This window comes from Eschrichtius robustus, chromosome 6, assembly GCF_028021215.1.
Source record: "Eschrichtius robustus isolate mEscRob2 chromosome 6, mEscRob2.pri, whole genome shotgun sequence".
Taxonomy (NCBI): Eukaryota; Metazoa; Chordata; class Mammalia; order Artiodactyla; family Eschrichtiidae; genus Eschrichtius; species Eschrichtius robustus.
Window position 1 is genome coordinate 31,600,320 of NC_090829.1, and position 24,793 is coordinate 31,625,112.

Here is a 24,793-nt window from a genome sequence, read left to right on the forward strand (position 1 = left end):
ACATTTTCTGGGGGGCAAAATCTATTAAAGCTTTAAAACGCCCATAATTTCTTACCCAGAATTTCTATCCCTAGGTATTTAATTCAAGGAAGTGATAAGTGTGCAGAGAAGTATGCACAAAGCTGTTCATGTAGCTGTTGTATAAAACAGCCAAAAATTGTGAAACCACCTTTGATTAGTAACAGGGGATAGACGAAAGGAATTACAGTACATCACTATGTTGGAATGCCATGTGCTTATAAAGATGGTGTTGTATCTCTATATTTATTGCATATTATATACTCATAACATTTATGAGTATTTATTGTATAATATTTATTGTATAATATTATGTAAAGGGAACAAGTTACAAAATGTGAATAACTAGTTGAAGAATTAATTTTTAAAGAATTATATAATTGCTCATAGGAAAAAAGTAAGGCAAGATGTATAAAAAGATGTTAACAGCTTTGCTCTGGGTGGTAGGATTTGGTAATAACTGTTTTTTTTTTTCTTCATATTTTTCAATCTATTTTTTCTTTATCTTTCTTTTTGTGAAGAAAGCTAACGAAAATAAGTTGTTGAAAGAAAGGATACAATATTTGTGTTGTCCCGTCTGGAAATGAAGTCAGAAACTTGCTCCCATGTTTGTAGTGCTTTTCAAAGAGCTCATTTGTCATGATCTATACACCGTAGAAAACAAAAGGACAGTTACATGATGGCAACAGACATCTTTGCTTGCTAGACACTCACACAAACCATTTCTTAACTTAAATTTTTGATCCTGCATCAGCAACAGGGAACAATCCTTAGGAATCATTAAAGATTGTCCCTAACCCCTGCAGATAACCTGATTAAACCTTTCTGGCAGGAATCTGGCATTACTTATCTGTTTGAAGAGTGTTTTTTGTTTTTTGTTTTTTGTCTTTATTTAAAAATTAAAAACAATTTTTATTCAGTAGAACAAGATAGAAGAGAGTGCTCAGGCTTCAGTCAGAATTATATTTTAAGTAATCATCATCATCATAACAGCAAGCACTTAAAAAGAACTTATCATATGGTAGGTATTTTTTTTAATTGAAGTATAGTTGATGTGCAATATTATATAAGTTTCAGGCGAACGACATAGTGATTCACAATTTTTAAAGGTTATACTTCATTTATAGTTATTATAAAATATTGGCTATATTCTCTGTGCTGTACAATATATACTTGTAGCTTATCTATTTTATACGTAGCAGTTTGTACCTCTTAGCCCCCTACCCCTATCTTGCCCCTCCCCACTTCCCTCTCCCCACTAGAAAATACTAGTTTGTTCTCCATGTCTGTGAGTCTGTTTTCCCTTTTGTTATATTCACTAGTTTGTTTTCTTTTAGATTCTACATATAAGTGATATAATGCAGTATTTGTCTTTCTCCGACTTATTTCACTTAGCCAAATACCCTCCATCCATGTTGTTGCAAATGGCAAAATTTCATTCTTTTTTATGGCTGAGTAGTATTCCCATATATATGTGTGTATGTGTGTTTTTTATATATATATATATATATACATATATATATATATATATATATACACACACACACACACACACACCACATCTTCTTTATCTGTCTGTTGATGGACACTTAGGTTGCTTCCATATCTTGGCTATTGTAAAAAATGCTTCTATGAACATTGGGGTGCATGTATCTTTTCGAATTAGTGTTTTCATTTTTTTCAGATATACACCCAAGAGTGGAATTGCTGGGTCACACAGTAGTTCTATTTTTAGTTTTTTAGGAACCTCCATACTGTTTTCTACAGTGGCTGCACCAATGTACATTCCCATTAACAGTGCACAAGGGTTCCCTTTTCTCCACATCCTTGTCAACATTTGTTATTTGTGTTCTTTTTGATGACAGCCATTCTGACAGGTGTGAGGTGATATCTCATTGTGGTTTTAATTTGTATTTCCCTGATGATTAATGATGTTGGCCATCTGTATGTCTTCTTTAAAAAAATGCCTATTCAGGTCTTATGCCAATTTTTCAATCAGGTTTATTTTTTATTTATCTACTTTTACTTTATATGCATATTGTTATAAAAACAAAAGAAGATTTAAAAAAAAAAAAAAAACCCAGCCCTAGCACAATGGAGATATTCTATGTCCTGGTTGTAGTGGTGATTACATAACTGTCAAAATTAATGGAGCTGTACATATAAGAAGGTGAGTTTTACTATAAATTATACTTCAATAAACTGACTTTACACTCCAGTATAAGCTGCAGCAACTGGTGTCTTTTCAAGGTTGCTCTTGAAGTTCATTTGAGAAAAACACTAGTGGAATATGGGAAGATGAAGAAAGAAATACAAAGAGATATTCCTTGTTGTACCTCTAAGCTTAACTATTTTACTTTCTATGTAATACTCAATAGGGGAATGAATTTGTAGCCAACAATGTTTTATTTTTTTATTTTTTATAGACATGTCTTTTTTAAAAAATTAACTTATTTTGGCTGCATTGGGTCTTCGTTGCTGCGGGCGGGCTTTCTCTAGTTGCGGTGAGCGGGGGCTACTCTTCGTTGCGGTGCGCGGGCTTCTCATTGCAGTGGCTTCTCTTGTTGCAGAGCACGGGCTCTAGGTGTGCGGGCTTCAGTAGTTGTGGCTCGCGGACCCTAGAGCGCAGGCTTAGTAGTTGTGGTGCATGGACTTAGTTGCTCCGCGACATGTGGGATCATCCCGGACCGGGGCTCGAACCCGTGTCCCCTGCATTGGCAGGCGGATTCTTAACCAGTGTGCCACCAGGGAATCCCCCAACAATGTTTTAAAATGAACTAAAGATTCAGTTTAATTCTGTTTCTTCCTAATCTTGAATTGTAAAAAAATGGTTACAAGAATTCCTAGGGCTAAACAATGAAACAATCTAAATTTTCATGTAAATGTTGCCATTTATTTTGAAAGATAATACATTTTTCACTTTTATGAAATATAAAATACATTCAGATAAGCACTAAAGTATGCTATTTTGTTAATGAGTAATTATAATGTGAACACCATGTTATCACCATCTGGGTCAAGAAATAGAACAATGCTGATACTCCAGAAGTTCCCTCTGTGCTACCCCAAAGTCAGTGTTCTGTAATCTCTAAACAATATAATTTAATTTTTCCCATTTTGAATTTTACATAAATGGAATCGAACATTATGAATTTTTAATACTTTGTTTCTTTTAGTCAACATTATGTTTGTAAGATTCATACACGTCCCAGTGTGTAATTGTAGTCCAATTACTTCCATTTGTGTATAAGATTGTATTGTATGACTTCATCATTATTTACTTATCCATTCTATTGTTAATGGATATCTGGGTTGTTCCCAGTTTTTGGCTTATAAACAATGATATTCTGAACCGTCCTTTGCATGTATGCTGGTACCCAGTTACTCTCAGATCTTACACCCAGAGGTAGAATTGCTGAACCCCAGCATATGCCTGTCTCCCACTTTACAAGGTACTGCCAAAATGATTTTCAAGTTGTACCAATTTGCATTCCCACTAGAGGCAAATAATAGGGACTGTTATTCTATGTCCTTTCCAACACTCAGTAGTACCAGACTTCACAATTTTTTTTTTTTTTTGCCAATATTATAGGTATGGACTGATCTCTAATTGTGGTTTCAATTTTCCTCTCCCAGGTTACTAATGAGGTTGAACACCTTTTCATATGTTTATTGATCATCTGAATTTTCTCCTTGGAGAAGTGGTCAAGTTTTTTTAAGTTCATTTTTCTATTCGGTAGACTTTTTTTTCATGTGGACTTATAAAAGTTCTTTATACATTTAGGATAAAAGCCCTTTGTATATCATATGTGCTGCAAAATATCTCCCTTCTTGGCTTGTCTTTCAAATTTTAATTTTTTAAAATATTTTATTTACTTATTTGGTTGCACCAGGTCTTAGTTGCAGCAGGTGGGCTCCTTAGTTGTGGCTCACCTGCTCCTTAGCTGCAGCTCACTGGCTCCTTAGTGATGGCATGCGAACTCTTAGTTGCGGTATGCATGTGGGATCTAGTTCCCTGACCTGGGATCGAACCCGGGCCCCCTGCATTGGGAGCGTGGAGTCTTATCCACTGCACCACCAGGGAAGTCCCCCAATTTTAAGTTTAATTTATCAACTACTTTATGGATACTGCTTTTTAAAAGTGGTTAGTAAATCTTTCCCTAACCTGAAGTAATAAAGCTATTCTCCTATTTTTTAAAAAAATCATTGTAGTTTTGCATTTCACATTTAGGTCTTTAATCCACTGGAACTGATTTTTATATGATGTGAGGTATGATTCCAATTTCATTAAAAAATATGGATATCCGATTGTCCCAGCAGTATGTATTGGAAAGATTTTCCTTTCTCCATTGCTGTGCAGTGCCACTGCTGGCATAGATCAGAAGTCTGTGTGTGCATAAATCTGATTCTGAACTATTCTGTATCATGGATTTCTTCGTTTATCCTGCCCCAACACTACACTGTCTTAATTACTATATTTTGTAATAGATCTCAGTATCTGATAGAGCGTGTTCCCCTCCCTCCCAGGCTTCTTCTTCAAGAAAGTCTTGGCTCTTCTAGATTCTTTATATTTCCATGTAAATCTTAGCATCAACTTGTCAAGACCTTCCTTCCCCCTGCACACACAAACATACAACCTTGTTAGAATTTGAATTACAGTTGCATTGGATCTATAGATCAATTTGGGAAGAATGTCATATTTAAAATATTTACTCTTCCAATCCATGAATATTAGGTCAAATTTGTTAAATGGGTTGTTCAAATATTCTATTGTATCACTGCTGTTTTTTTTTTTTTTTTTGGTCTAATAGTCCTCTCAATTATTGAGAGAAGCAGGCTAAAGTATCCCATTATGATTATGGATTGAAATTTTTTTCCTTTTACTTCCGTGAAATTTTGCTTTATATTTTTTGAGGCTGTGTTAATAGGGGAAACATATTTTGTAACATTATACCTTCCTGGTGGATTAAAACTTCTGTCACTGTGAAGTGGTCCTCTATCTCAGTGATGTTCTTTAATATTTTCATGATACATCATTTTTGTTTATTTATATTTAATCTTTTTGTATCCTTATATTTTATTTTATTTTTAATTTATTTTATTTTTGGCCGTGTTGGGTCTTTGTTGCTGCTCACAGGCTTTCTCCAGTTGCAGCGAGCGGGGGCTACTCTTCGTTGCGGTGAGTGGGCTTCTCATTGCGGTGGCTTCTCTTGTTGTGGAGCACGGGCTTTAGGTGCATAGGCTTCAGTAGTTGCAGCACACGGGCTCAGTAGTTGTGCCTCGTGGGCTGTAGAGCACAGGCTCAGTAGTTGTGGTGCATGGGCTTAGTTGCTCCACGGCATGTGGGATCTTCCCGCACCAGGGATCAAACCCGTGTCCCCTGTGCTGGCAGGTGGATTCTCAACCACTGCACCACCAGGGAAGCCCCTATCCTTATATTTTAGATATAGTCTCTTGTAATCAGTATATGGTTGGAATTTTTCCTTAAAAAATTGTCTGACACTCTTTGTTTATTAACTGAAGTATTTACTCTATTTACACATAACTACTGACATTCCTTGATGTGTTCTATTTGTCCTCTGTTATGTGTTTTTCTTTTCCCTTATCCTTTCTTATCTTTTGGGGGGCATTTAAAGTGAATTATTCTAATTTTTTTGCTCTACCTCTGATAGCTTGGAAGTTATACTCTCTACTTGTTATTTTTCTGGCTACCCCAGAAATTTCAGCAAGCGGACTTAATTTATCAAAGTCTGAGTTTAAACTATGTGTTTGCCCTTCTCCCAAACCAAGGACTTTTAGAACACTGTAATTGCATTTAGCTTTCTTGCCAGATTATGTACTATTTTTTCAAGCATTTTTGCTCTATACTGTTTCTTGAAAGTCCTTGAGCCATTATTATTATTATTGTTTTATCAGTCAACTTTTAGTTTTATCCATATATCCCATGAACGCTTTTATTTGCTCTTCATCTTTCTTGAATCTCATACTATCCAACTACACAAAGAACATTCTTTAGAATTCCTTTTAGTCAGAGGCTACTAGTGACAAACTCTGTTTTGCCAGACCATGTCTTTTGGGGGCATATTTTAATGAAAGATATTTTAACTGGGTATAGGCTTCTAGACTGCCTGTTATTTTCTTTCAGCACATTGAAGACATTATACTGCCTTCCATTGTTGCTGTTGGGAGGTTATCTGATTTCTAACTGTTCTCTTTTAAATGTAAACAGACTTCTTTTTCTCTGCTAATCTTTAGATTTTCTTTTTGTCTTTGGTGTTTTGCAGTTTCACTATACTGTGTCTAGGATTTTTTTTTTTTTTAAAGATTTATTTATTTTATTGATTGATTGATTGCTATGTTGGGTCTTCGTTTCTGTGCGAGGGCTTTCTCTAGTTGCGGCGAGTGGGGGCCACTCTTCATCGCAGTGCGCGGGCCTCTCACTATCGTGGCCTCTCTTGTTGCGGAGCACAGGCTCCAGGCGCGCAGGCTCAGCAGTTGTGGCTCACGGGCCTAGCCGCTCCGCAGCATGTGGGATCTTCCCAGACCAGGGCGCGAACCCGTGTCCCCTGCATTGGCAGGCAGACTCCCAACCACTGCGCCACCAGGGAAGCCCCTAGGATTTATTTTTATTTTACTTTATTTTATTTTTTTAATTCATCCTGCTTGGGATTCATTGGGATTCTTAAATCTGTGAATAGGTCTATTTTATCAGTTTTGGAAAATTATCATCCATTATCTCTTCAAATACTGCCTCTGCCTGATTATCATTTTCCTCTCCTTCTGGGATTCTGAACAAATACATTTTAGACCCCTCATTCTATTTTCATATTATACACACTCTTCCGTATTCCTTACCTTTTTTTGCCCCCATGTAAATTTTGGGTAAATTTTGATAGTTTTCTTTTAACCTTTCTTTCAGGTCATTAGTTCTTTCTTTAGTTGGGTCTAACGTGCATTTAACTCTCATCTTTTAAGTTTTTAATTTCAGTTTTTGTATTTTTCATTTCTATAATTTCATTTTTTTCTTTTCAATTGTATGTCCCTTTATAGTTTTCTGTTCCCTCCATATATCTTCAAGCTGATCTTTTGTTTTCATAAACATAGTTAGATTACTTCAGTTTTCGAAGTCTTTGTAGATCTTTTCTTATTGATAGTAATCCTCTGAGTTTTCAGTTGTGGTGTTGAGTTTCCTTGTGTTCTTAATTATTTTTCACTGTGTGCTGGTAATTGAACTTGAAAGATAATTTGTAGGAGTGATTTGAGGGCTAGATAAATGATCTTCCTTCAGACAGGATTTGGATTTGATTCTGTCAGAACCTCAGTTCACTGCCATGCCTTAAATTCTGTATCACCCAGGAGAAACAAAACTGGTCTCAGGAGTTTAATTTCTAGGGATCTATTCTGGGGAACTATATTTAGTATAGTGTAAATTTATACACAAAGATATTGAAAGCAATGGTTAAACTATATGAAAAGGCACATAGATATTAAAATGATGTTAATGTAAGCTATTAATGTCATGGAAAAATTGTTGATAATTAAGTTAAAGAGATAAAAATTACATGTGTAATATAATTACAAGTGTGTTAACAGAAACCTATGCTTAAAAACTCTAGAACAGTGCTGTCTAATAGAACTTGTAGTGACCATAAAAATTTTCTATATCTGCCCTGCAATATGGTTGCCTTTAGTCACACACAGCTATTTAACACTTGAAATGTGGCTGGCATGACTGAAGAATTACATTTTATTTACTTATTTAATTTTAATTATTTTAAATGTTATTTAATTTTAATTATTTTAAATTTGGATAGCCATGTGGAGTACTTGTTACCATATTGGGCAGTGCAGATCTAGATAATATTGAAATATTAATAATGATTTTTGGGATGTGGGTGAGACTTCTGATGATTTTCTCCCATTCTTTTTAGTTTTCTAAAGGGTTCCAAATGTTCCTTACTATACACTGATCACATTTTAGAGTAAAAAGGCTTTAACCAAAATACCCCCTCATAAAACATATGTAAAGCATTGTTTTAAAGTCTAATATAAGTTAAAAGGCCAAGTCCATACCAATTCTTTTTGACAAATAGTTAAATGTGTCATATAGCCAAGCTGCCATATTCATCATGACAGCTTTTATAATTTTAGGTAAAACTGATTTTTAAAGAGTAGCAAATAAAAAAAATTACAAGCTAATTACCTTTCCACATGCTATCCTAGAATCACAACAAACAATGGATATATTTCTTTTGTCTAGTTGATAATCAGTTAGTTCTTCCTTAGCTGACTCTACTTCTGGAATATCCATGGAAAGTTGATAAGAAATTGTTTTATACTGCTTTGCATCTAATGGGAAAAGAATCACATGAAATACATATATGATGTTTAAAAGTTTCCAAAACCTCTCTTCTAAAATGAAATTTCAAACTCTGTTACGGATGCATTGATTCATTGGACATTTTTTTAATGGAAGAAAAATGAGGACCTCCCTCTTTTGTTTAAAAAAAATGAGAAATTCTCATTTGGTTGAAAGAAAAATAATGATGATTTTCATTACGTGGAATTTTCTGGCCTTAGGTTTAGTAGAAAACAGTTGAATACCAAGGAATTTTATACTAGGGGTTTAGGTGAAAAAAAAATCTTCTCTAAGTATCTTTTCAATGGCTCTGAGTCATAGAGGAGCCTGATGTTCAGAAAGACTAAATAATTTATCCCCAGTTGGGCAGCCTATGAGGAGAAAAGCAAGGACATAAATCCAGAACTTCGGATTCTAAAATCGGTGCCCCTTCAGTTGTACCAGTACTACAGCTATACTGGCCAGCTGACCGATGGGGCCTGCCTATAAGAAAGGAATCTGATTTATTTTTGACAGATTTTCCACATCCTAGCTTGAAACAAAATGGAATGTATGTTTGATAAAACGAGAGACAATGAACTCAAAAGCTCTTTCTAGCTATCTGTAAAGTGCTCTATAGATGTTGCTAATTTCTTTCAATCAATAACAACAGTGAGCTGAAGACTAAAAACTTCAAAAGCCAGATGACGGAAAAGCGGGATTTTCTGAGCCATTTTGACTGATGTACTGAGCAAAATGAAAAATTTAAATGTTATTTTTAGAATACGTCAGTTTTTGCTCTTGGTCAAACATATGAGCCTTCTGATCTATAACATCAGCGTTAAGGAACTTACCTTCTTCAGAGAAAGTAGTCTGTTCTTTTGTTAATATTGCATAGTGTTTGGCCATTTGTCGCTCCTGTTTTCTACAAAATCAAAAAATATGATGCATAAGTCTGAAATACGTTGGAAGGTTAAAACAGTATACTATAAATTTTTACTGTTTAAACGCTATTCCTTGTTATTTTTATCTGTTGTCACTTGTGAATCAAGTCATTTAATCAGTGTGCGTGTGTTTCTACTATATTTAGTGGACAGATTTCTCCAATATAGAAATTCTGAATTGCCCTGAGAATTTGGGGTTGGCAAATTTCTACTCTAAGTCAGTGAGTTCACTGAGTTTCTGAAATCTTCTGACTCTTACAATGTCCAACAGGAATTGCAATAGGTTTGCTTTGGCCAATTTTTGTTTCTTCACTGGGAATGCATCATCAAAATTATCTATTTTGAGAAAATGAGGTTCATTTTACAAAAAACTCTTTAACTAAGTGAGCCTATCTGAGTTTCAATATCAAAGGCTCACTGTTACCTCCGCAAAGCTTTTTCCTTTGCTTTGAGTCTGTCGACTTCACTGCCGTGGGCGGCATGAGGGTCAATACAGATTAATTCAGCTTTAGAGCTTTGGATTTTTTGTTTTTCCTCATAGATGTAGTCAATCAGGTTTTGGAAATAACTACAACAGGAGGTCTGAAAAACAAAGAGGTCATTTTCATCTCATCAGTCCTAGATGAAGATAATTACAGGAGGGAAAAATCCCAAAAAATGGTAATGGGGTTTTGGATAACAATCTATCATAGCATTTTTTTGGTAACAGTTTTATTGAGATATAATTCACATATCATACAATTCACCCATTTAAAGTGTACAAGTCAATGGTTTTTAGTGTTGGGTTGGCCGAAAAGTTCGCTCAGGTTTTTCCATAACATTGTAGGAAAAACCCGAATGAACTTTTTGGCCAACCCAATATAGTCACAGAATTTTGCAACCATCACAACAATCAATTTTAGAAACTGAAACTTGTACCCATTAACAGTTACTCCTTATTCTCCTCTCCTCTTAGCCCCTGGCAGCCACTAATCTATTTGCTGTCTTTATAGATTTGCCTGTTCTGTACGGTTCATATAAATGGAATCATACATGTGGTACTTTGTGACTTGCTTCTTTCACTTAGCATAATGTTTTCATTTATGTCATAACATGTATAAGTACTTCATTTCTTTTTATGGCCGCATAATATTCCATTGTATGGATACCCCACATTTATTTACCCTTTCATCAGTTGATAAATGTCTGGGTTGTTTTCACTTTTTGGCTGTTATGAATCATGCTGCTGTGAACATTTGTATACACGTTTCTGGGTGGACATATGTTGTTTATTTTCTTGGGTATATACCTAAGAATGGAATTGTTTGTTGGGTTATGTGGTATCTGTATGTTTAACTTTTTGAGGAATTGCCTGACTGTTTTCCAAAGCGGCTGCATCGTTTTATATTACCCTTCAGCAGTGTATGAGGGTTCCAGTGTCTCTACATCCTTGCTAACACTTGTTATTATCTGTCTTTTGGGTTATAGCCATCCTAGTGGGTGTGAAATTGTATCCCATTGTGGTTATGATTTGCATTGCCCTGACGGCTAACACATAACTCTCTTAAGAATGGCATTGCAGGGAATTCTCTGGCAGTGCAGTGGTTAGGATTCTGGGCTTTCACTGCCAGGGTCTCAGGTTCGATCCCTGGTGAGGGAACTAGGATCCCACAAGCCATGCAGTGCAGCCAAAAAAAAAAAAAAAAAGCAATGCAGTGGAAAGATGCAGAAGAAAATACTACTTATGTTTAAATTAGTGTCTAAAAGTAACACTATTTCCTCAGTGAACCTGCTTTAGAACTTACGTGTTCTACTAGTTCAGAGCTACTGTAGTCACAGGAAAGATCCACATTGGAGAGAAATGTTCTCAGATCGCTCCCACAGAATTCACACGTGGGCGATACCTCCTCCTCTTCTTTCTTCAGAGAGGAGAAAAAAAATGAAGACGTGCCCACAAGGAGGCCCAGAGCCTCTCAGAGCAGGAGGAGCCAGAGCCCTGGACAGGGCCAGCGAATGTCCAGTCAGACAGCAGGGGTGATGAGGGATGTACAAACTTGCTTGAGAACTCCTGTCAGACACCATGAGGGCTCCCAGAGATGGTTAGTAGGGAACTTCCAGGGGTCTGAGATCCTATATCAGAAGGCACCAAGCCAGCAGGATCTGTATATTCCAGTAATGAGACATCATTTCTATTCAAGGGCTGTTAAGGGCTGAGGAGGCTGAGGTGGTGTTTTGGAGGCCTCTGTCTGGTGCGGTTCACTGGGTTGCGGCTGAGCCCATCAGGAGCTCTGTGGGTCCTTGGGATGCCTCCTCAGTGTAAGAAGAATGTTGCAGAAATGATTTTACTGTCGACATCAGTGTCCCTTGTCGAGCAGGGGGATGTACAGTGTGTGACACAAAGGATAACACATATTTGATTTTGTGGAAATGGTCTAAGGTGTTTAAATACCATAAACTCTTTCAAGAAGTGTCAGCTAAGAAAAAGTCTTGACATTACTACGTAGGCCACTGTTTACAATACTCAACTTTCTAAAATAAATTAGAGTCCTTTCTCAAGGGAAGCCCCAGTTGGGGCACCAAATTCTCCTGTCTGTGCTGTGAAGGTAATCCAGGAGGGGGAGGGGAGGCTAGGGGAAGCAAGAGGAGGCTGGGAGTTAGGGGCGCAGGTGACCCAGTGAGGGATGGATGCACTATGGCCCTGTTAGTGATCTGAGGTCACAGCTGTGACTGCAGAGGCTCCTGGCAGGTGAGCAGCCAAGCCTCGGCACAGGCCTCCAGGAAGAGACCCAGATCGTGACTTGCATGTCATGAAACCACCAGGGCATCTATGGTTGCCATGGAAACCATTCTCCGAGCCTGGCAAAATGACCGCCATGGGGCCAAACGGTGACTGAGATGGCCGGTGCAGCCAGGGACCCTAGAGTACCATCCAGTATAATTAGGCCCTTGAAACTACCCGATAATAAGTACTGCACGTCGCTGAAAGCAGAACACTCAGGGAGGGAAGCCTTGTAATAGAGAGATGGTGGTGACGAATCCAGGCCAGCTACCAAATGACAGAATGGGCAGGAAGAACTTGGCAACGCCAGGCCAGCTACAGACTGTGCCGCCAGCATCTCGGTAGGGAACTCCTCCGCCCGTGGCCCCTTCACCCCTTCACCCCTTCACCTGGGGGCGAAGTAAGTAAAGATGCTTCAAAAGACATGAGTGGGGTTGGAATTTCCACCTCAAGAGGATGTGGCTGAAGAGGAGAGCTGGCCAACCAGCTGCTGCTGCCCCCGAACTAGACCAGTGTCCAGGCCCATCTCAGAAGACCTGGAAGGTCGGCCCAGGGATGCAGGTGGAGCCAGCCCTGGCCAGGGACCGGTGTAGGGACAGCTCTGTGGAAGGAAGTCCCCAAGGCCTTCCTCAGGTTCAGGCGCATCTCTGGGTGTCAGGGGAAGAGAGCTCAAGAAGCCTCCTGGATACAAGCCTTTGTGCTTCAGAAAAAGGAAGGTGCTGTGTTTGAAGAAAGAATTTCAGCCCGAAGAGTCTATAAGGTGACCATAAAATTTAGAAACCTGGGCAAATATAAACAGTAAATGTTGACCCATATTACGTTATGTGATGTATTTAATGTGTTACCAGGCATTAGAATCGCATAGTTCAACGTGCTGCACAAAATGACAATGAACACCAACCACATTGGTGCATCCACACGGCATTCCCGTCAACTCCTGCACGCACATCTGTGCCGTCCTGCCTCACATGATTGGTATCTCTTATTTCAGTGAATAAGCCTGTACTTTTAGTGTACCCCAAAAGAAGTCATCAAGGAGCTTCTGGTCTGGGGAGTGTGCAGCTCTCTCCACATGGCCATGCCGTGCAAGTTTGGAAATAATCATACTACGGGTCAGTCCCTTACCTCTGTGGCAAAGCAGGGTGGTTTGTATCCTGTTGGAATTACTAAGGTGACCTCTCCCTTGCCCATTGAATGCAGACGTTAATTGGTCACTTAATGTGATCAAATACAGCTAACGTTCACCTACGCTGCCAGGCTTTATGACCACTGTTATAGGTTGAGTTGCGCTCCCCCAAAGGCTCTGTTGAATTTCTAACCCCTGGTACCTGTGAATGTGGCCTGACTTAGAAATGGGGTCTCTGCAGATGTAATCAAGTTAAGATGAGGTCATTAGGGTGGGCGCTAATCCAATATGACTGGTGTCCTTGGAGAAGAGGGACATTTGGACAGAGACACACAGAGCATGCTGGGACAACCAAGGCAGAGACTGGAGTGATGCAGCCGCAAGCCAAGGAACACCAAGGATTGACGGCCACGACCAGAAGCTCAGAAGAGGCAAGGAGGGACTCTCCCCTCCAGGTTAGACTTGCTGGCACCTTGATGTTGGAATTCCAGCCTTCAGAACTGTGAAACAATACTTTTCTGTCGCTGTAAGCCACCTAGTTTCTGGTATTTTGTTACAGCAGCCCTAGGAAACGAATACAACCACCCTAAGTGCTATTCCAAGTAAATGAGCTCTTTGCCTGCTTTTTTAAAAGTATGTTCACTGTCTTTTGTGCAGATCATCATGTGGCTTTTTATACCATTTATTACAGTAAAAGCAAAAAGAAATATAAATGAAGATTACCTTGAACTTAATGCCTAAATTGGAACTCTCTTGTTTGAATGAGAGAATAGATGGTGGCCCGATGCTGGGTAGTGTTCTCAGAGAGGGCTCAAAAAGTGTTATGAAGTCTTCCTTAAACTAAATTTTAAAAAGAGGGAGAAAGAAAAAAATTGAAGATTGAATCAGTGATTTTTACCATGAGTTCAGTGTACTAGTTGGACTGATAAACATTTCTTACCTCCAGCTCACATAAAATATTTAGTTTTGGCTCTTCTGGGTTAATTATCCATTGTGCTGAAGAAAAAAAGACAGATTTAGAAGGAATGTTTAAAAACTTTGTGCAGTGTATTCCATTTTCTGTAGTTTGAAGATTCTAGCCCATGACACACACTCACTCAGACACACACACACACACACACACACACACACACACACACACACACTCACACACACACGCTGTCTAAATGCCCTGAAACCCTACCTTCACCACCTTCTTGCATATACTCTTAGGGGAGCTCTTTTCTAAAGGGGTTGGACACCGTCCAAGTTAAGGCTGGTCCCCTAAGGGCAGTTTGCCTTTGCCAGCAGAGGGGATGACGCCAAACATCCAGTTACCTCTTAATTTAGAAGCTAGATTTTCAGGTTCATCTTCCTTCTTTACAGAGGGCACTTCTTTCTCTGTAAAAAAGAGTGTACATTTGTCATCAATCCTGACAAAGGATGAAAGAAGTCCAATAGAAAAGAAGATATGCCTCTTGGAAAAATAAGTGCCCTTTTTGTGTTTTATTTTTAATTTTTTAAAATTTTTGCCTTTTCCCAAATAACATTTTATCAACAGTAAGTAGCAAACAGAGAAGACTCACCACTAATGAATCACATTAAAAAATGCTTCCTTGCTGTTTTTAGTCTTAGAATGCTACACGAATGCATATTTTATTTGATTATAATCATGGTTTACAGACCCTTTTGTGTTCTGCCTTCTAAAATTACTATTCTGTCTAATTTATGACTATTATTCTGCAAAAGATTTTTCAGGGAGAAGAGTGCTGGAGCGGGGTGAGAGGGCAGTTCCCAGTTCAAGACAGTGAACTAAACCACCAGAATAATTCCCTCTGCATATTCCATGGCAATACTGGAAATGGGGAAAACAGCCATCTATCAACACGCGAGCCACTTGGAGTAAATGTCTAGAAAGGTAAGCAGACAGGACTGGGATGATGAAAAACCAATCAGAACAACCTACAATGAGACAGAGGTAAAGGGAGAGGGCAGACCCATTTTCCCTGTATAGCCAGGGCTGGTGCTGGAGAAAGAGATGGGCTTCAGAAGATGACATACTTCCTATGTTGAGTACCTGAACAATTTAAAAATATGTTTTGGGCATTTTGCCCAACAGAAATGCCAGCGCAGGTATTAAAAAAAAAAACAAAAACGAATGAACAAGACTTTCATTAAGGCATTATTTGTCATAGGGAAGAGGTCAAAACACAAAACCAAACCAAACCAAACAACCCTGCAACATCTAACAGTCAGGTGTATTACATAAGTCACAGTTACTGTAGGTATATAAGGGAATACTACATAGTCATTTCAAGGAATTAGATCAATATTTCCTGACATGGAAAGATGTCCCTGATACACTGCTAAGTAAAAAAAAATTAAAGAAGAGATAAAACTGCTGTTATTCACAGGAAATGTAATTGTCTAGTAGACTTTTAACTGATAAAATATTAGAATAAGAAAGTTCAGCAAGGGAGTCAGATACAAGATTGATACATTGAAATCAATAGTTTTCCTATACATTGACAATAACCAATTAGAAAATATAATAGGAAAAAAAGATTCCAATTACTACATCAATAAAAGACAACTGTAAAACACCTAGGAATAAACTAATAAGAGCTGCATATCAGTTCTCTATTAAAAAAAACCTACAAAAAACGATATGAAAAAATTGAAAAGGTACATTAGGTTCCTGCTGTTAAAGTAATTGAACAAGGAAGCCATTAGATGAGGGGGCTCTAATGCCTTGGTAGCCAATCGTAAGCAAAGTGAAACCTAAGCCAGAGTCAATTCCTCAAGGTTAATGCCTCAAGGTTAAGAACAGCTCATAGCAAACAGCCAATCGGGCTTTCCCAAATACAGTTAAGTCCCCTACATACGAACCTTCAAATTGCGAACTTTCAAAGATATGAACGTGCGTTCCCATGTCCAATCACATAAATTAGTTCACGTGTCTGGCGTACATTGTCACGTGCATGCATCCTCTACAAGTGGTTGTGCTTTTGTGCACTTTACTGTACAGTACTGTTGGCTGTTCAACACGAGGAGCTTACTAATGAAGACCTGATGGAATTGGAGGCCCAGAGAAAGGACGAAGAGAGACAAGAGGAAGAAGAAATAACTGAACAACCGAAGAGATTCACTGTGCAGGGAATGGCAAGGGGATTTTCTTTATTTGAGGAGGCACTGTTAGCTTTTGAGGCATAGGATGGTACACGAAGGTTGTAGCAGCCATTCAGGATGCAATCCAGTGCTACCATTATCCTCTATGACAAGAAAAAAAGAGCTACTACCCAGACATCGCTGGATCCTTTTCTCAAGAGGGTAGATAGAACTGAATCTGGCAAGGAACTAGAACCTGTGCCATCAACGTCAGGCGTGAGTGAAATTGCCCTCCGTCTCCTATTGCTGACGATCCTTCAGCTCTACCATCTCCCACCTCCTCTCCCTCCTCCTGTCAGTAGCTCTTCTTGCCTATTCACTCGTTGCCAGCCCCTGTATGGCAGCTGTTGTACTACTGTACTTTTCAAGGTACTGTACTGTGAGATTAAAAATGTTTTCTTTATCTTTTGTGTTTGTTTTTTATGCATTGTTTGTGTGAAAAGTATTATAAACCTATTACAGTACAGTACTATATAGCTGATTGTGTTAGTTGAGTACCTAGGCTAACTTTGTTGGACTTCAAACAAATTGGACTTATGAACACGCTGTCGGAATGGAACTCGTTCGTATGTAGGGGACCTACTGTAATGCAACTTTGAACAATAGCCGATCAAATGATTTCCTTGCTTTGCTCCCACGACTTCTGTATAAAAACCTCTCCTTAGCTCTTGTCTGTGGAGTGCTCCTAACCACTTCTGGTTTGGCGCTGCCTGTTTCCAATCCACATCTGCTCAAATAAACTCTTAAAAATGTGAAAATGCCTCAACTTATCTTTGAACGCTGCAGAGCAGGACCAAAGAATCAACTTGTCAAACTCCATTGAAAAACTTCATCACAATTACATTGAATATATAGATTAATTTGGGAATAATTAACATGTTTTTAATATTAGGTTTAATATTATATTAATATTTAATATTAATTATATGTCTAATTTTAAATTTTTATGTTAGATTATGTCACTCCTCTGTGCAGGCCCTCCAGTGACTTCCCACTTCATTCTCATTGAGTAAGATTTGGTCCTCACTGTCTCTCTGCCTTTATCCCGTAGGACTCACCTCCTTACCTACCCCACTGCAGCCAAGCTGGCTGCCTCCTTGTTCTAGAGGGAAGCACTTGTTCTTCCCTGTGCCTGGAAAACTCTTCCCCCGGAGATCATTATCACTCTCTCTCCTCCTTGAGGTCTTTACTCAAATATTTCAGCTTCTCATTGAAGATTTCCCTCAGCATCCTGGGTAAGCTTGTACCCAACTGCCCAACATTTCCCATCCCTCTCCCTGCTTTATTTTCCTCCTTAGCACTTAACATTATGTAAGATATTGTGTATTGACTTATTTTGTGTATTATTTATCTCACTATTACTTCCACCTCCCACACTTTAATAGAAGACCATTGAGACAGGGGGTTTGTCTGCTTTATTCATTGCTGTTACCTTAGAACAGGAAACTGACCTATGACAGGTGCTTGGTGTGTGCTCAATAAACATCTCATGAATAAGTGATATAACATAAAACAAATAGTAGAATTGAAAGGAAAGGCTATTCATAACGATTACTTCTGAGGAATATACTGGGATAAGTTAAAAACTTAATGTTTACATTATATTTTTCTTAATGGTTTGATGTTTAAAAAACAGCACGCATGTTACCTCTATAATAAAAAATAAAGATGTGTTTCAAAATATGATGGCAGATTATTTCTTGATGTGAACACAGGTGCTACCATTTATTAAAGGCTCAGTGCCAAGGAGTTTAAATGTTGAATTCCATTTTGATCTTCATAACAGTCCTGTTACAGAAGGATTATTATGGCCAACAGAGAAAGAAACAGAGTCAATGAGGTTAAGTGACTTGCCCAGTTGTCATGGTGTTAGTTTGTTTTGGGGCTGGGATTCAATCCTAGCTCTCCTGGCCATCTACACAAGTGCCCTTTCCAGTGTACAATCCCATCTCCCAGCAAAAGCTAAAAAACCAAACTACTCACTCGGCTGCTCCATGCCTGACAATTCTTGAAGCCAACTTTCTTCTGTTTGTACTGATGTTGGAATTCTTGGATACAGATTGTGATAGACAGCCCTGAAATTTAGACAAAATGTTAGTTTTCAGTATACCTATAGAGTTGTTAGCAGTTCTTCTAAATCTAGTACATTTAACAATCAAATAACAGATGTTCTTAGAAGATCCTGATTTCTTTTTCCTTTGAAATATTTTCTTCCGTTCTTAGGTCTTCAGTAAAGTCAGACACAGTGTGTTTGCATCATATCTGTTCTTTGCAAAGCACTCCTCTCTCAATCCTGGAGGCTCCCAATACTGTATTATTTCTCTCACGGAGTAAATTACTACCCCGCTATCTGTGCTGTGTGTTGGTGGTGGTGGCAGCGATGATGGTATGTGTGTTTAAACATTTACTTGAATTTAAATTAGAACGTGTTGTTCATTTTAAAATAGCTTTAAAATAATCCAAGCTCTTTTTAAAGGGCTGAAGTTTAATGCGTTGTAATTAAGCAATCTGTATTCTTTCCACAAGCAGTTTAATCAGTCAGTTATCGTTGACATGATAGGAAGCAGGAATTTATTGACTTTTACTAGCTAAAATGACTGTTACTGGTAACAAGTAAACAATAACTATTGCTTTTCAAGTTCCTTTGCCTCTCTGAATTTCAATTTTTTTTTGCCATAATTTGCTGGCTCTTCTAAAATTATCAAACAAAAATTTCCCAAATAATTTAGTCAACTTTAAGATTGTCACTTTTTCACCTTCTCAGTTCTCTTATGTCTTAACCTTCCTTTTTTGGTGCTTTGTTCCTTGAAACATTGTGTGTTTTGTTTTAATTCTGAAATGACTGTGTCCTATAATGGGTAGAGAACTCCTCTGCAGAAGCCACCTGAACAAGTGTCTGGGGGAGTCCTGTTTGTCTAAGTTCCCATGGAAAAAAGTTATGGGACCAAGAGTAAAGGAACATTGACGAGCAATCCCTAGACAACATTTTACATTTCAGTGTTTTCCGAATACAGTAGTTAACAAAATCAATACATAACTCATCTAGGTCTCTTTGCCTCCCTTGAACCAACATGAAAGATTGTTTTCGAAATTCTGTGTAAAGATGGCAGACATCGGAGGATAAGAACAAAATTAACATTTCCTGAGAACTTACTGTGTTCTAGTAGACACATAGTAGTTGCTTTACTTACATTACTTCATTTATCTTTACAAAAACCAATCAAGGTAGGAATTAGTATACCCTTTCCTTTTTTAAAAAATTTTTATTGGAGTATAGTTGATTTATAATGTGTTAGTTTCAGGTGTACAACAGTCAATCAGTTATATATATACATATTTCCACTTTTTTTTTTTTTTTAGATTCTTTCCCCATATAGGCCATTACAGAGTACTGAGTAGAGTCCCCTGTGCTGTACAGCAGGTAGTATTCCTTTTCTATAGGCAAGGAAATCGAGGCTCTGGGGGGCCCTCTCAAAATCACACATGGCAGAGGCAGATGGGGCCCAGACCTGTTTGGCTCCAAAACCTGTGTTTCTCCGGATTCATCTGCCTCCTAAAGTTTGCCCCAGAATAGTAATAGGGCAATTAAAAGTAGAAATTGAGCCAATATTGGTTGCATTTCTATGCCTTTTAAGGACAGATTTCCTTAAAAACACAGTATCACCAAATTCACCAGAGAATGCTTTGAAGTACAGAAGAAGCATCTTCTTAAGAAGATTTATGAGGAGAAATTAAGAATTTGATTTAGGAAAGAGAGGTTCCCATATGATAGAAAGTCCAGGTCAAGATGGCACCTGAACACACAATTCTCCCCTTCCTTCCAAGATCTTATTGAACTAACAAACACTTCAAACCCACAAACAAGCAATAGCCCTGGAAAACGAGCAATAGCCCTGGAAAACAAGCAATAGCCCTGGAAAACAAGCAATAGCCCTGGAAAACAAGAGTGGTGTCATCAGTAGCCAAGTAATATTGAAGAAGTCCTTAAAAGAAAGAAAATAAATGGCCTCAGGTTGATGGAAAACTAGAGCAGAGACCACCACAGCTCAAGATAAGAGACATAAGTAAATTTCTTCCAAAGGGAACTCCTGAGAAGCTCCTAGCCCGGACCGACCAAATGCAGAGGGGAGGGGGCTGGAGACGGTCATCAGTGTAGTTCAAGGAGTGAACAGTCAGACCCCTTCCTCTCCTCTTACACAGGGCAGTTGGCAGCAGTTGTGTCTATTTCCAGATAAAGCCCAAAGAACTGGTTTCTAAAAAGCCTGCCTGGGGAAGTTTTAGGTCTGAAAGAGAAGCAGACTGCAGGATGAGTTACTCAGGACCTACCCAACAGGCCTGGGTGAAAAAGGAGGAAGGGAGAGTCCCAGGAAAGAAATGCACGAGGAACTCCAACCACACAGTAAAGTGTCCTTATCATGACTAGTAATAGTGGGCTTACCCACCTTGCCTGCTCCCTGCCGACACCCCACAGGCAGCTGGCTGTGACTGCCCTACCCACCCACGCAGGACTCACAGTCAGCCTTCCCCCGCCAGCCCAGTCAGGAAACAGAACCACTCGGTGGCAGGACTCCTATCCTAGTTTTAGCTTACCTATCAGTCATTCATTGATAAATACAATTGGATAACCAAGGGTTACCGGTCACTTAAGGACAATCCATAGCATGGAATAGAAGGACCAAGAAAAACAAACAGAACAAGTGATCTTGAAAGAAAAAAGAAGAAATACAAAGAACAAAGGAGAACTTTAGTATTTTATAACAGTACCCTCAAAGAGATTTAAAAACACACACACACACACACACACCTATTCAGAGAGTAAGAATCGGTTCTTGGAAATTATATGAATCCCCAAATAAAAAATTCTGTACAAAGGCTACTAGCATCGTAGCATGTAAACACCAAAAATCTTGAAGATATCCAAGAAGTCCAACAGCCAGCTAGTAGGAGTTCCGAAGGAAAGAATAGAGAAAATGAAGGGAAGGAAATAAATATCAGAAGGGTTTGAAAAGCAGACTGATCAGCAATACTGGATACTAGAAGGCAATGAAGCAATGTCTTCGGAGCTCTGAGGGGAAATGGTTTTAAACCTATTCTTTTATGCCAGGTTATATTATTAATAAAGTATGAGGGCAAAAGGAAGAAATTTCAAGACAGGCAAGAACTCAGAAATTTGACTACCCATGAGATCAATATGAAATAATTACCTGAGGAGTTTCTCCAGCAAAAAGAAAAGGAATAAAAGAAAGAAAGCAATATGGAAAACAAGAAAGTATGGCTGTTGAGCCCAACTCAGAAAAATTGAAGACAACTAAAAACAACTGAGAGTTGAGAAGTTCTTCTTTTAGGAGCCAAGTTTTACAGACATAGGATTTCATTTTCTTGTGCAAGAATGCAGTCACATCATTGGGTTCTTAGCAGGAAATTATGAGTATTGGTTATTGGTCTTCAACTTTTTGAATCAACGTGTACCCAAAGCACTAAGAGCTAATTATAATTACAAAATTTGCAAACACTATAAAACTTGGTAAAGTAATATGACTTTACAGGACTATATATTATATATTTTAATAAAGTCTGTTACATAATTTGTCGTTAATTGGGAGAGGAAAGGGTGAGAGGAGAGAGAGAAGGGAGTAGAAGTGCATTAAGGTGTTAATTTTTCAAAATAGAGTTAATAGTTACTAAAATTGATAAATCAAGAAGTAGAGGTTTAAATACTTTAAAGTCCTAAAGGTTAGAAAATATAAAAATAATCTAACTACTGAAAATGGAGAGGAGGGAAGTAGTGTGTTACATTCCTCAGCTTTCATGGTGGGAAGTCAGTAGCTATGTCAAAAATTAATAAATCAAGGAATGAAAATATGCTATTTAAATTATACTGGAAACAAACTGTTAACAATCTGTTAACTCTGGTGAGTGGAAGTGGGAGCAGAGAAGGGTACAGAAATTTTAAATTTTATAGCTTTGTCTACTTTAATGTTTTAACCATGTACATATATTATCTTTTATTAAAATGTTGACTTGGATAAATAAAAACATGTAAGTGGGGAAGAACAATTCTCTTTCTGCCTAAAAATGGAAAGTTGCGTATAAAAGCAAAGCTTAGGTGAACAATAATGTGAGACTGTGGACCCATGTTTGGTGTGAGGTTTCAGGGAAGACTGATAAAGATGTTCCACATGTGTTTCTCTGGTGTCTTCCTATTACAGTTGGAAGTGCTTGGAGGCTAATAGCAATAGCAACAACAAGAAAAAGAAAAGACTGTACTTTCGACTCTCCACCACAGGTGTCCCTGATCACTCCTGAATTTAGCCAATAGAGACTTACGTCCTAAAGCCTCATAGCACTTACTGTGTGCGCATGGCATTTATGATTTCATGCTATATTAGTAAGTAGACATGTCATCTCTACAGGTAGATAATAAGCCGGTGATGGGCAGGGACCCTGTCCATCTCCTCCAAAGTGTCTAACAGTGTAGATTAAAAAACACCTTTTTGAATAAGTTAGTTGTAAATGCCCTGGATGATTTTACTCTACTTCCTGACATGTTTATTCCAAAAGTAAACATCATCAGCTTCAAAAAATAATAATATAGAACACTGAAAACAATTCCTTACCTATCTAAATTCGTTTCAGACATGTCTTTCTTAAATGTCTGAAATATTTTAGGAAAACCTGTTGAATGAAAGATTAAACAATTTAGCCATTCCCTTTAACTCAGTGGCTCTCAAAAGGACCATTTTGCCCCCCAGGAAACATTTAGCAACGTCTAAGGACATTTTTGATTGTCACAAAGCCCGGTAGGGACTAACTGGCATGGTCAGAAGCAGAGGCCAGCGACGCTGCTAAACATCCTGTAATGGGTAGGACAGTCCATCCTCCTGCCCTCAACACACGCGGCCCCAACAAAGAATGATCCGGACCAAAATGTCAATGCTGGGAGATGGACAAATCTACCCTAAGTAACTGCTGTGCCTCTCTTTTTAAGGAAGTGGCTGGAGTGGTTTCAGTACAGGAAGTTAAGCACAAAGGTGAGTTGTTTTTGGCTGGGCTGTTTCAGTAGCAGAGCACCCTTAAAGCACTACTCCTTCTTCAGGAGTGGCGCGCGCGTGTGTGTGTGTGTGTGTGTGTGTGTGCGCGTGCGCGTGTTTGAGCGGGGCGGCGGGGGGAGAGAATGAATGTAAGAGGACGCGATCACTGAATGCACCAAGTGTTATAAAATGAGCATTCCGTACAGCACTGCCTGTTTCCAGTTTGACGAGGCGTTTCCCCTTTATCCTAAACTGTGGACCATCACAACCGCTCAGTCAAGATTTCAGTGTCTTTGACACCAGAGGGACTGAGATAAGGGTGTGTGTGAAGTCTTGTGTGTATTTGGAAACAGACTCCCGGGTAGACGAAGGCTCTAGAGGAGTTGGACCTGCTCTCGCCTAGGGACAGGGCAGCCTTCGAGGAACGGGCTGGGCGGGCCGGGGAGCGGTACTTTTTTGGGAGGAGGTGCTGGAGGGTGCACTCTCGCTGGCCGCCGGCGTCCGGCTCCACTTCAGGCTCGGCGTTCGGCTGAGCGTCGGCGTCGGGCTCAGGCTGGGGCTGACGACGCTGGCTAAGCGGGGGCGAAGGGCTTTCCATTCTTCCTCATTGCCATCTCCGAAGGCCAAAAGCTTCCATAGGTACTCCTCGCTGAACGTCCCGTGGAGCGCCAGCTCCTCCCGGCCCGCCGCCGCCTCGTCCTCCTCTTCCTCCTCCTCCTCCTCCTCCATGCCCATCTCGTCCCCCTCCTCCTCGGGCTTTCTGAAGCTGTGACGCGAGTGCATGTTGGCCGCGGCGGGCGGGAAGCGGGATCGCGGCTAGCGCAGGGGACACCGGCGGGTCCAGGCCTGGGGCGCGCGAGGCCTCCTGTGCGTCCGTCTCCCTGGGCAACGGCCGGCCGCGCGGGCCCCCGAGTCTGGAGATTAAAGTCGCAGGACCCTTCAGCCCGGAGGACTGGCGCTGCGGGGAGAGGGGCGGAGGGGCAGGGAGCGACCGTGGGGAGCTAGGACCGCTGGAAGCTCCTTTCGCACCTGCTGTCCGGAGCCTCGGAGAGCCCTAGCGGCCTGCCGTGAACTGATCTTCCTTTCCAATCTCTCTCAGCTCCTTTGGAGCCAGTCTTTCAAAATTTTTTAAAATTAAAAAAATGGAAGTATCGTTGACTTACAGTATTATATTAGTTTCTGGTGTACAACATAATGATTCAATATTTTTGTAGACCATACTGCATTTAATTTTATTATAAAATATTGGGGAGCCAGTCTTTTTTTTTTTTGGACTTGGGTAGGGGGAGTGGCTACTAGCTATGGGCACCCATAAGGCCTCTTGGTAGTGCTGATGCCGGCGTTGGGATGCTTGCTGGAGCTGACGATAAAACTTTATTTACAAAAGCTGGCACTGGTCCTTGGTCGTAGTTTGCTGGTTTGATTTTTTAC

The 24,793-nt window shown here is 39.3% G+C and overlaps 1 protein-coding gene across 1 annotated transcript in view; it reads right to left on the minus strand.

Moving 5' to 3' along the window:
* Positions 1 to 24,115, minus strand: part of ERICH6 (glutamate rich 6) — a 33,912-nt gene extending 9,797 nt beyond the window's left edge. The window contains exons 1-11 of the mRNA XM_068545627.1: positions 23,815 to 24,115; positions 22,949 to 23,006; positions 18,315 to 18,406; positions 14,502 to 14,558; positions 14,125 to 14,180; positions 13,908 to 14,024; positions 11,085 to 11,198; positions 9,725 to 9,882; positions 9,211 to 9,281; positions 8,222 to 8,367; positions 577 to 662 (exon numbers count right to left, since the gene is read on the minus strand). Of these exons, the coding sequence (XP_068401728.1) occupies positions 577 to 662; positions 8,222 to 8,367; positions 9,211 to 9,281; positions 9,725 to 9,882; positions 11,085 to 11,198; positions 13,908 to 14,024; positions 14,125 to 14,180; positions 14,502 to 14,558; positions 18,315 to 18,406; positions 22,949 to 23,006; positions 23,815 to 24,097 (1,238 nt within the window). The 5' untranslated portion in view covers positions 24,098 to 24,115. The remainder of the gene's footprint in view (positions 1 to 576; positions 663 to 8,221; positions 8,368 to 9,210; positions 9,282 to 9,724; positions 9,883 to 11,084; positions 11,199 to 13,907; positions 14,025 to 14,124; positions 14,181 to 14,501; positions 14,559 to 18,314; positions 18,407 to 22,948; positions 23,007 to 23,814) is intronic.
* Between the last annotated feature and the right edge of the window lie 678 nt (positions 24,116 to 24,793).